The sequence below is a fragment of the Cavia porcellus genome, unplaced genomic scaffold (genome assembly GCF_034190915.1).
Source record: "Cavia porcellus strain 051 isolate PalLab524CR breed Dunkin Hartley unplaced genomic scaffold, mCavPor4.1 scaffold_16, whole genome shotgun sequence".
In the NCBI taxonomy this organism is placed as follows: Eukaryota; Metazoa; Chordata; class Mammalia; order Rodentia; family Caviidae; genus Cavia; species Cavia porcellus.
Genome location: NW_026947499.1, coordinates 55,865,694 through 55,877,483, shown reverse-complemented (window position 1 = coordinate 55,877,483; position 11,790 = coordinate 55,865,694). Strand labels below are relative to the sequence as shown.

The following is an 11,790-nucleotide window of genomic DNA, read 5'->3' as shown; positions in this document are numbered from 1 at the left end:
TGAGGACTACCATTCCCTAGATGCCTCGCTCCTCTACCAAAAGTGGACAACAGGTCTTTTAAATGGGCGATGGCCAAGAAGGCTTGTCAGTAGAGACGTAACTCAGCCAATGGGTGAGCCCGACCGAATCAAAACCTTCGCGGATTGCACTGAGACTGTTAGAATCTTTGGCGCCTTTGTTTCAGTGGTGGGTGCGTGATGGATGGATACAATGACCAATACCAAGGCAGAGAGGCGGGCTCAGAGAGCGTGGGCGGAGAGGGGTGCTGACTGCCACGCTGTTCATCCAATGAGAAGCCGAGATCGCTGAGGTGGGTGAGCATGGATAGTGGGGGCGGGCGTGCGTGGCGGTTGTGCGACATGGCGGAACCTGTGAGACAGGTTCTGAGGCCCAGAGGTGGTGGGGTCGGCCGAAGGTCTCGGGGTGGCCGCGGCGGCCGGCGCGGCCGCGGCGGCCGGGGCGGCCGGGCTGGGCGTCCTCGCGCTCAGCGGTCTCCAGCTGGGCGCACTGTGGATACAATGCTTGTGGACTTGGTCAGCGATAGTGATGAGGATGTTCTGGAGGTGGCCACCGCGCGGGATGCAGCGGACCCTGTTGAGGTCCAGTCTTCGGAGTCCCGGGTCTCTGCTACGCTCCGGGACGACAGCGACAGCGATGGGGCGGACGCGCGGTCCTTAGAAGCCCCGCGGACGCTAGTCAGGCGGCGGCGACCACTGCTGCTGGACCCGGGGGAGGCGCCGGTCGTTCCGGTGTATTCCGGGAAGGTCTGCCGGGCCGGGCGGGGCGCTGGGGCTGCTCCGAGACGGGGCCAGGTTGTCGGGGGCAGAGGGACGCAGGGCTCCTGAGCCACCTGAAGTCGCAAGGATGAACAGGGAGTCCGAAGGGCTGGGATTCTTGAGGGTCTGAGACGGGTGGGAAAACCTGCAGGGTTTTGAGCATGTTGAGTTTTGAGGCTGGAGCTCCTTGCCAAGGATGCTAGGAAACTGGGATACTGGGACTATGGGGAATAAGGACTGAGGGGGTTCTTGTGAGAAACCAGGGTCCCCAGGTAACGCGGTGAGTTAGGAGCTGGGTGGGATTCCCTAAGAGTAGTTGGTAGAGGGATGGCCAGCAACTAAGCCTGCATCTTCAGGGTGCCTTAGGGACAGATAAGGATGAAGGCATTACCATTTTGGATCCTGGGAAAGCTGGACTCCTGAGTCCCTTGGATGATGATGTCCTCCTCATCCTGAGCGACAGTTTAGGAGCTGGGTGTCTGGGAAAATTCTGTTTGCCTTCCAATAGGGGAAAACTTGGGACAGACCCTCCCTTTTTAATTTTTGTAGGTAGAAAGCAGTTTCCATCCCATCCCCGACCCCCTGTCTCTCCTGAAACTCTACCCGGAAGGTGCTGAGGAAGGTAAGGGAGGATTCAGGGCTGTTTTCTCTGAGGAAGTTTTTGCAGTCTCTCGCTCTCCATTGTCTCTTGAGGGTCGGAGAGAGGTAGGAGAGGGCACTCATGTTGCAGTGCTCCTTTATGGAGACAGTATTGTTAGCCAGAATGCGCAGGAGCCCACTTGGAAGTGCTGTCGAACCACTTTCCTCACCACACAGTACAAGACAGTGTTTGTTTATAGATTTCAGGTGCCACCCCCCAGATATTCTGATTTTGTAATCCCATTGGGGACAGGGGAAGGGGAGGCGTTGAGAAATTGCAACATCTGGTTACATATGTTATTAGTTTCTTGGGAACACTCTGGAGCCCGCAGGCTGTTCACTGAACCTTATCTGGTCTTCCAGTCTTTGCCTTTCCCAGATAGCATTTTTGCAGATCTTTTGCAAAGGTCAGTGAATAGGATCATTTATAAGGAAGAGATCCAGTTTGCAAATGCAGACTTTGGATCCAGATTTCTGTACTATGAAGGAGCATAGCAGACTGATTAAGAGCAGATTTAGGAGCCATGTGGCTTGGGCTGTCCTTTATTTTATTTATTATTTCTTTTTGGTACTGGGGATTGAACTCACAACCTTGGCTTGCCAGGCAGGTGCTTACACCACCGAGCTAAATCCCCAGCCCCCAGCTCTGTCCTTAAATAGTTGTGTGACCTTGGCCAAATTACTTAATCTCTTAAGACTTCAATTTCCTCTTTAGGAAAATGATAATAGTGGACCTATGTCAAAGGATCTGGATGAGAATTATTATTATTATTATTATTAATGGGTACTGGGAATTGAACTCAGGTCATCACACTTGCCAGGCAGATGCTGCACCACTAAACTAAATCTCCAGCCCTGGATGAGAATTATTTAAAGGAAATAGAGCTGTCTTGTCCCTGTGTATGGTTAAGGGTTGCAGTATGTGGAAGATAGACATGTCATTGTAAATGGTACCTCTATCCTTGCTACTCAGAATGTGGGCCCAGCAATGTTAGGAGTCCCAGGAAAGCTTGTTAGAAGTGTAGAATTTCATGCTTGTTGCAGCTATTGCGTTTAGCCAGGACAGGATTTCTTAACTTCAGCATTACTGACATTTTGGGCTGAAAAATTCTTTGTTGGGGGTGCCTGTATCCTATGCATTGTGGAAACTTTAACAGCATCCTCATCTCTCTACTAAATGCCAGTAATGTACCCCAATCCCTCCTCCATTACATAGGGACAACCAAAATTGTCTCCAGTGTTGCTATGTGTTCCTCAAGAGGCAAAATTGCCCCTGACTGAAAGTCATTGATCTAGAGTTGATTATCATGGTTTCTTTTCCATAGTATATATGTATTTTTATTTTTGTAGTGCAGGTCCTTGCATCTGCTAGGCAAGTGTTCTACCACTGAGCTAAAGTCTCAGCCCAACTGTATTTATTTACTTTTATGCTTTACAGTCTTTTTTTTTTTTTTTTTAAGGTGAGTGGTGCATGGCATTGAACCCAGAGCCTTAAACATATACTGTACCACTGAGCTATAGCCCAGTCTTAGGATTTTTTTATTGAAACCAAGCAAATGGCAAAAAAGTTTATATTCTAGAATATCTGATTTTTTATTAGAAATTTAAAATGAGTGATATAAAGATAAAAATATTAAGCAAATAACAGTAGTCCTAGGCATGTTTAGAAAGGTCAGTGTCCTTTGGCCCTTATTTTATTCAAAAACTTTTTTATGCGGCATTGAGGATCAAACCCAGGGCCTTCCTCATGCCATACCCCAGTTCATAGACCCTCCTAAAAGCCTCTGACTTGTTTCTCCTTGACCTCTGCACTGTCTCTTGGATAACTCTTTGCACTCGCTTTTCCTGCTCTTCCCCAGAGGCAGATATAGCAGATTCCAGCAGTCCTCACCCTGAGGATCCCCCATTTCCAAGCTCTCCGTGGAAGCTGAGGAGTAAGGATGAGAAAGAAGAGAAGAAAAAGGAGGTGTTAATGTGAGTAAGATTGGGGCACTTGGACCCAGGGAACAGGAAGGGAATTGGAGAGGTAAGCCAGGGCAGGCAGGATGCTCAAGTGGCTTCTGGTTTTTTTTTTTTTTTTTTTTTTTTTTTGGATACTGGGGATTGAACTCACAACCTTATGCTTGCCAGGCAGGCACTTGTGCCGCTGAGCTATATCTCTGGCTCCTCAGGTGGCTTCTGAGAGGTTAAGGAGTAGGCATAAAAGGAGTCTGGATGCTCAGGTTGAGAAAGAGGTGACCTTTCCAGGTGACCTGTCCAGTCAGTGGGAATGGAATCTAAGGTGGGACAGTACAGGGGTGAAGGGTGTGGTTGACACTCAGCTGTCTGTTCTGTATCTTCTCTGTGCTTCTGTATCTTTATCTGTAAAATGGAAATAATCATGGCAACTGTTAGCTGTTAAATAGATGAAGAATATTCAGTGCCTGTTGGATGTTATTGGCCTTTTATCTGGAAAGTGACTATAAGTAGGCTTTTTCCTCCCTCATGTTTGAGTCTTGTAAATATATAAATGATGTCTCAATTTTTCCCAGGCTCTTACCTACCTTTCACTTCCAGTAAAATGGATGCTACTGAGAGGTGCTTCTTGATTTTCTTGTTCTCCTCTTATTCCTAGGGGCCCACAGTCCATGAAAAGATGTACAGGGTTGGGTTTTTCCTTAACTTCCATCTGGTCCCTCTTTCCTCTCTTTAGGGTTTCGGACACTTCTCCTTTGCCCTCACCTCCACCAAGAAGTAAAAGCAAGAAGCATACTCGGGCACTCCAGAAGTTAAGGTGCCAGAGGCTGGGGTTCCTCACCAGGGTGAGGAGGGGCAATGTGGTAGGTGGGCGGTCCCAGCTGAGCCAGAGTCTTCTCTGCATTCTAGGGAGGTGAACAAACGCCTCCAGGATCTCCGATCTTGCCTGAGCCCCAAGCAGCATCAGGGCCGAGACTTCCAGAGCCAAGATGATGACGTAGTCCTCGTAGAGGGGCCTGTCCTCCCAGAGAACCCCCGGCTTTTCCCTCTCAAAGTTCGCTGCCGGGCTGACGTGGTCAGACTGCCCATCAGAATGGTAAGTGTCTGAGGACATACTGGAGGAGGGGCCAGGTAGGGGCCAGCTGGAGAGACCATATCTTTCTTTTTTTGTTTATTCTTTCTTTTGGTACCAGGGATTCAACTCACGAGCTCGCACTGGCCAGGCAGGCGCTTATGCTGCTGAGCTAAATCCCCAGCCCTAATACCTTCCTTTTTGTATGCTGCTCTCTCGAGCTGCCCACCACTCATTCGTCCCTCCATGCCTTACACGTCTTGTTCCCTCTGTTTTTTCCTTCAGTCTCTTTTCTGGCAGACTGCCTATTCATCCTGAAGACTCCACTTAAGCATGTGTCTTCTAGGAAGCATTTCTTGGAAGTGCCTTGTAGGGCCTGTGCTTTGGGGTCATCCTCAACTTGCTGGACATACTAGATGTCATTCAGTCATCCTGAGTTTCCCAGCTTCCTAGCAAAGGCTGAGATTGTGTAGGAATGGTCCTAGTTCAACGCCAAAGGTGAAAACAGAAATGAACACTAACTATGCATGAGTCAAGCAGCTAAGCTGGGTGCTGCAGACTGGGCATCCAAGGCCTTATCAACCGCAATTTGCTGCCTGCACTGTAGGTGCACTTAACATAAACCTGAAGCTGGAGATGGATGTGACTCAAGGCAGAGTGCTTGCCTAGGAGGTGAGAGGTTCTCAGTTCCATTCCTGGCACTGCCAAACAAAACAGGTTTGTGGACAGCCTTTGCAGCAGATATTCAGACAGAGGCTCAAGTTTTTGGCTTCTCTTAAATGGAAGATGCAGTCAGACTGATGCATATTCACCAGTCTAGCAGTTGTCCAAAGTGTGTAAGAGCTGATTTTTAAGATGGCCATGTGATTCATTTGTGGTAATTCCACCATTCCCTTTTTTGTCTTTAAACTATGGCTGGTTTATCTTTTGTGCTATTTACTTGAATTCCTTATTGACATGACTTTACACTTGCCAGGTAAGTATGGTGACACTCACAGATGAGGAGTTCAGGCCAGATTCTTGTGTTTTGGGTAGTGGTGTTGGGGTAGAGCTGGGCTGGGGAATTTCAAGGCAGGAAGGCTACCTGTGCTTCTTACCCCTTCTCTAGTCGGAGCCCTTTCAGAGTGTAGTGGACCATATGGCCTCTCATCTTGGGGTATCCCCAAGCAGGATCCTCTTGCTCTTTGGAGAGACAGAGCTGTCCCCTGCTGCCACCCCTAGGACCTTAAAACTTGGAGTGGCTGATATCATTGGTGAGTAAAAGACAAGGTGGTTGGGCCTTGAGGATTTTGCTATAGGAGGGGAAGAGAGGAACAGTCTGGCGTGGGCCCTGTTTCCAACCCCCTACTTAGGCCTGGCTTCCTGATCCTGACTCCTACAGACTGTGTGGTGTTGGCAAGTTCCTCAGAAGATGCAGAGGTTTCTCAACAGCTGCGGCTCCGGGTGCAGGGGAAAGAGAAACACCAAATGCTGGAGATCTCACTATCTCAAGTGAGTGGGTAAAGTGGCTGTGCATTTCTTTCTTTTGCTCTCTTGTCAGTTTATGAGCGGCAGATTCCTCCTAATCTTGACTCAGTGGAGACATTGGTGTTGCATGTTCTTTTTTCATTTGTAGCTTTTGTTGTTTTTGTCTTTTTGATACAGGGCTTTGCTATGCAGTCAGGCTGACCTTGAACGCATAGCAATCTTCCTGCCTTAGCCTCTTGAGTGCTGGGATTACAGGTGTGCATCACCATGTCCAGCTAAAATAATTCCTTTAAATGAAAATTCTTTTTTTTTTCTTTTTTTGGTACTGGGGATCGAACTCACAACTTCACCCATGCCAGGCAAAAATGAAAATTTTTAAGGAAATCACATGCTGAAGTTGCTAAAATCCATTGTACAGTAAAATTTTTTTTTTTTTTTTTTTGTCTTTTTCCTTTTTATCGGTACCGAGGATCGAACTCACAACTGCTTGCTCGCAAGGCAGGCGCTTATGCCGCTGAGCTAGCCCCCAGTAAAATGTTTTGAGACAGACAAAGATGGCATTTTTGTGACTTTTATCGCAATTTGCAGTCTTGTTAAGATTGTTCTGGGCCAGGGATTTAGCTCAGTGGCATAAGCACCTGCCTTGCAAGTACATGGTTGTGAGTTCAATCCTTGGTACAAAAAAAATGATTGTTCTAATTTTATTATTGCTAATTTCTTACTGTGCCTAATTTATAAATTAAACTTTATTTTAAGTGTAAACTTTATCTTAAGCATCTATCTATCTATCTGTCTGTCTTCCTGGTTTTAAGTGTCCACTATCCGTGGTTTCAGGCATCTATTGGGGGTCCTAGAATGTTGATTACATCACAGATTGGGCAGTTTAAAACAATAGAGCTGAGTGTAGTGGTGCACACTGTAATCCTAGCACTGTAGCTGAGGCGAGAGGATTGCTGTAAATTCATGGCCAGCCTGACCTACATTGTGAGACTCTGCCTCAAAAACAAACAAACAAAAAAATAGGAAACTGTTGTTATTACAGTTTTGGAGGTTGGGAATCTGATATAGAGGTGTTAGTAGGACTGTGTTACCTCAGAGGCTCTAAATAGAATCCTTTGCCTCTTTCTAGCTTCAGGGTGGCCAGAATCCCTTGGCTTGCAGCTGTGTCACTCTGTATCTCTCTTCATCCTAGGATATAAGTCACATTGGATTAGCAGCTACTTTAATCAAGTGTGGCCTCATCTTAACTTGATTACATTTTCAAGGCCCTGAATCCAAATAAGGTCACATTCATATTTGCCAGGAGTTAGGAGTGTCTTTTCTGGGAGACACAGTTCAACCCATAACACTTTCCTAAGGTAACACATCAAATAAGTGGGAGAGTCTGGCCCATGACTTGGATCACTTGCACTTTAGAATCTGGGCTGTCTTATAATATATTGATATAGTGTCCCGGTTCCCAGATAGGAATCTGGCTGAGCTGGCTTCCTCATCCACTTGCCTTGCCTTTAGGGGCTCTGATGTCCCTGATTGGCCCCTTGAGTTGTCTCAAGTTCTTTGTCCCTAGAAGGATTTCTGCCTCCCCTTTCCTTTCATATTTTTAGATCTGTTTTTCTCTCTCCTCCCAGGATTCTCCTCTCAAGACCCTCATGTCACACTATGCGGAGGCCATGGGACTGTCTGGACACAAACTCTCCTTCTTCTTTGATGGGACAAAGCTTTCAGGCAAGGAGCTACCAGCTGATCTGGGCATGGAATCTGGGGACGTCATAGAGGTCTGGGCCTGAAACCCCATTCCCTGTTTGGAGGCCCAGCCAGGACTTAGAACTCCTCCTCCTTTTTTGGCCCTGTAAAAACAACTTGAGGCAGAATTTATTTTTAAGCAGAGTCAAAAGCAAGGGGGGACCTTGGACCCTATCTCCTGTTAACCTGGCCTCAAGCCATTAACCACTAGGTTAGGTGGATGGTGGTTGTGCTGCTGTAAGCAGCCTATGGCACCATGCACATGTCATGCTGAGTTTCTAGCCCACCTGTGCCCTTGAACTTCCGTTACTGCCCTTGGCTTCACTGAAATGACTTCTATGAAACTTTGCTCATATTTAAAGAGTTGAAATAAATGAGGGTGGGGAATGGGTTTCTAGATCTGGGATTTACATCACACTGAGGACCAACAGTGGCCTTATTCTCACTTTGCGGCTGAGCGTGCTGGAGGCATGTGCAATGGCTGGCTCCTTAGCATGCAGCGAGTGAGTGAGCAAGTGCACGGATCCTGTAGTTTAAGAACAGGTAGACAGAATATTCTTTTGAAGGGTAGGGGAATCTCAGCCCTAAGCATCTTTTCAATCCCAGGACCCTTCATTGTCACCCTTTTTGGTGCACGTATTTAAGTTTTGTTTTGGATCTTGGGTATATAGTCTCATGCAAGAATTCTCTGTTTTGAATTCCCCTTCCTTATACCATCCTCTTCCATCAACATCCCATTTAATATATTTATTACACATTTGAATATGAATGTTTTTAAAAGTTAGAGTATTTTATGGGTAAATGGTATTGTGCAATAGATCTAATTCTGTTTTCACCCACCATATGTGAAGCTCTAGCCCTGCTGCTTAGTGTGACCTGTCATTACTCTGAACTGCTTTCGTGGTACTCCACAGGGACGTCAACCACATTTTATTCACACGAAGCCTTAAGCGGTTGACACCTGAGTGTCTCCAATGCCTTGGCATTGTATCCAAGGCCACGATGAACATTCTTTTCTGGGGCCCCTTCTGTGCTTCATGAACAGGGTTGTAGCCTGTGTACCCAGGAGAGGATTATGGGTCATACAGGTCCATTTCTCTGGCTTCCCAGGTTTGTCCTCAGAGTGGGGATTGACACTCCCACTTGAAGTTTCCATTTCTTCTCACCCTTAGCAGCAATGGATGTCTCCCAGCTTTCTGATTTTGGCTAATTTGATGAGCATAAAGTGATGCCATGTTTTAATGTACATTCTTTTGATCATCATTAATTTAGGTACATTATTTTTAAAGCTGGGCATAGTATAGCGCACCTGGAATCCCAGCACTGTGGAGACTAAGGAAGAATTTATACATTTTTTCAATTTAGTGAGCCTCTAGAATAAAAAATAAAAAAGGACTGGGGACATAGCTCAATGCTAAGGCCCTCAGTTCAATCCCCAGTACTGCCAAAACCAACCAACCAACCAACCAACCAAACAACAAAAAAATGAGTTTTTAAAATGTATTTGTCAGCCTTTCTGATTTTTCTTGTTGTGAATTGCTGATTTCCTCATGGAGTTTCCTTTTCTTGTATTTGTTTATTCTGAGGAGTTGCTTGTGTACTCTTGGGTGATTGCAAATAAATCCTAGAATGGCACTTTGTGTATGTAAAGGTATCTTTCACTGAACAGTCTTGATTTTAACGTAAACAAATTAACCATTTTGTTATAAAGTTTGTGCTTTTTACCATCTTATTTAGAGCTAGTTAAAAGCTGTTGTCAGTTTCTTCTGTTAGCTTGGTGTTTTTCCTCTCCTATTTAGCCACTAAATAGGACTGAAGTCCAGTTGGAACACATTGGTGTGGATGGGGCAGCAGCTGTTCTGTGTGTCAAGTACTTGGTCCTCACTGGTCAATACCTGACTATACTGGCTGCTAGACACCAAGCGTCACTTTACATGATTTAAAATGCATCTCTGTATGTGAGATCATTTTTTTTTTCAATCTAACAAGCCAGTTTTGTCTACTAAAAATGTCATGAATCATCCACCAGTAGTGGTATAATTTTAGCAAAAGTATGTCAGCTTCATGAAAATATTTTATTGGAACTTGGCATTCCTTTGAATTTTATTTTATTTTTTACTTTGAATTTTATAACATTTAACTAGTTCATGATATGTCATAGCTGTTCATATTTTCAGATCTTTTATGCCCACTAATAAGTTTGTATACATTAAGATTATGTATTCAATCTCATCAAAATAAATGGCAATACATTCAACCTATGTATACTTGAGAATTTCTGGCTGTGTGACCTTGATGTGACACCTGTGGTGACAAGGACCATTTCCCCTTATCTATTTTTTCTCCCTCTCAGATACTAAAGCTCACAGCTTTGAGCCAAAAACAGACATGCAACATATAAAAGACAGTATGGTTAGCTCTCCACATCAATGCAGTTGTAGATTCAGCCAACCATGGTTGCAGCTGTTAGGGAGAGAAGTGTATGTATGTATAGAACATGTACGGACCTTTCTTCCTATTATTATGCCCTGAACAATACAGTATAACTATTTACATAACACATACATGGCAGTAGGTGTCATATGGAGTCTAACTAGAGGTAATGCTAATTCTGACTCTTGGGGTCCAACTGGCAGAGGTGTGTCATTTCTAGGAAGTGTCCACAGGGAAGCATGTGCCTGTGTGCCCTGTCCTTGCTTGCCGCCTACCTGCTGACTGGATATGGGATAGCTCTACTGACACTGAGGACTTCCAGAACTGGGACCTCATGAAAGCTTGGCTGTCACCATGTTGCTACACTACTGACCTCTGGACTTTTAAATGAACTAAGAACTTTGCTTGCTTAAATAACTTATTTTAGGATTTCTGCCACCTAAAACCAAACTAGGTTTTAACTCCAAAATGTGGAAGTAGTGAGCCAGGTGTGGTGGTACAAGCCTATAATCCTGGCACTTAGGAGGCTGAGGTAGGAGACTCTCTATGAATTCAAAGCCAGCCTGAACTGCATAGCGAGACCTTGTTTTGGCAAAACATCACAATACTGTGGTTTCCTTGGGGTACTAGTGAGAATTTTCGTTAGATGTTTATATCCAGGAATAGACTCACAGTCATTAGTAGCATGTGCATCTTCCCGGCTTCTCTGTCTTCTTTTCCCTCTCTGTTTTGCAGTAGTGGAGATGAAGCTCAAGACTTTCACATTGAGTTACATTTACAGCCCTTTAAAAAAGCTTTTTTCCCTTCTCTTTTTTTTTTTAGTTTTGACATGGTTTCACTAAATGATGGGCTCTAACTTGTGATCCTCCTGCCTTGGCCTCCCAGAGTGGTGGGATTGGGTTACAAATGTGCACCATCACATCCCTCTGCAGTTTCTCCTGAATTCTGTTAGATTGGTAACACAAGTGGTAAGACCATTAGGATTCGAAGTTCCTGCTGACTCTAGTGCATCATCTGGGAAGCATGTGGGAAAGATTTCACTGTAAAAGAATTGCATTTTTCTGTGGCAGAGAAGTTTGCCCTTTCCTGTGGCTCTTTTCATAATCTCGATTCATCTTCAGAGCAACCCTATGAAATAGGTGTTATTGTTCCCATTTTACAGAGGAAAAATAGACACTTAGATGAAGTAACCTGCTCCAGACCACATAACCTCCCATCACAGAGCCAGATGTAAACTCAGGTGAGCCTGAACAGGACTTGGAATTTTTGTTGTTCTTTTTCAAGACAGGCTCTTGTTATCTGGTTCATGCTGGGTTTGATGTCACTATATAGCCCAGGCTGGGCTTGAACTTACAGTGATCCTCCTGTTTCAGCCTCTTGAGTGCTGGATTATAGGTGTGTACCACTATGCCTGGCCAACTCACAATTTTTGAGACCAGTGATTCTGTTGCTTTTTTTTGAGACAGGGTCTTGCTGTATAATTTAGGCTGGCCTTGAACTCGTGGTGATCCAGCGCCACCACTCCCCCTGAACAGTGATTCTCAGACCTCAAAATGTACACAAGTCTTGGGGAATCCTCTTAAAATAAGATGCTAGACTAGCTGCTCTGAGTGGGGTCTGAGATCCCTGTTTTCTAATCAGTCTCCAAGGGGTGCAACACGGCTAAGAGCAGTAAATACCAAGGCATAATTCCATTTTGCCTG

At 45.2% G+C, this 11,790-nt stretch overlaps 1 protein-coding gene across 2 annotated transcripts; it reads left to right on the top strand.

Annotated features, from left to right (window-relative positions):
* The first annotated feature begins 321 nt into the window (after positions 1-321).
* Nfatc2ip (nuclear factor of activated T cells 2 interacting protein) lies at positions 322-9,915 on the top strand. Of its 2 annotated transcripts, XM_063226718.1 has the most exons (8): positions 322-765; positions 1,327-1,399; positions 3,276-3,390; positions 4,109-4,189; positions 4,282-4,468; positions 5,553-5,697; positions 5,826-5,935; positions 7,540-9,915. In XM_063226718.1, exons 1-8 carry the CDS (start codon positions 322-324, stop codon positions 7,696-7,698), a joined length of 1,314 nt encoding a protein of 437 aa, XP_063082788.1. In that variant the 3' UTR covers positions 7,699-9,915. The 2 variants fall into 2 exon arrangements, with proteins under 2 accessions (XP_063082788.1, XP_063082789.1); XM_063226719.1 differs by lacking the exon at positions 7,540-9,915 and having other exon boundaries at positions 5,797-5,935.
* Positions 9,916-11,790: the final 1,875 nt, after the last annotated feature.

Excerpts from the sequence above, each read along its gene's own strand:
- Nfatc2ip (XM_063226718.1), top strand. The coding sequence starts at position 322 with ATGGATAGTGGGGGCGGGCGTGCGTGGCGGTTGTGCGACATGGCGGAA. Across the intron at positions 1,400-3,275 it reads CCCGGAAGGTGCTGAGGAAG|AGGCAGATATAGCAGATTCC; the intron begins GTAAGGGAGGAT and ends GCTCTTCCCCAG. Across the intron at positions 5,698-5,825 it reads TGGAGTGGCTGATATCATTG|ACTGTGTGGTGTTGGCAAGT; the intron begins GTGAGTAAAAGA and ends TGACTCCTACAG.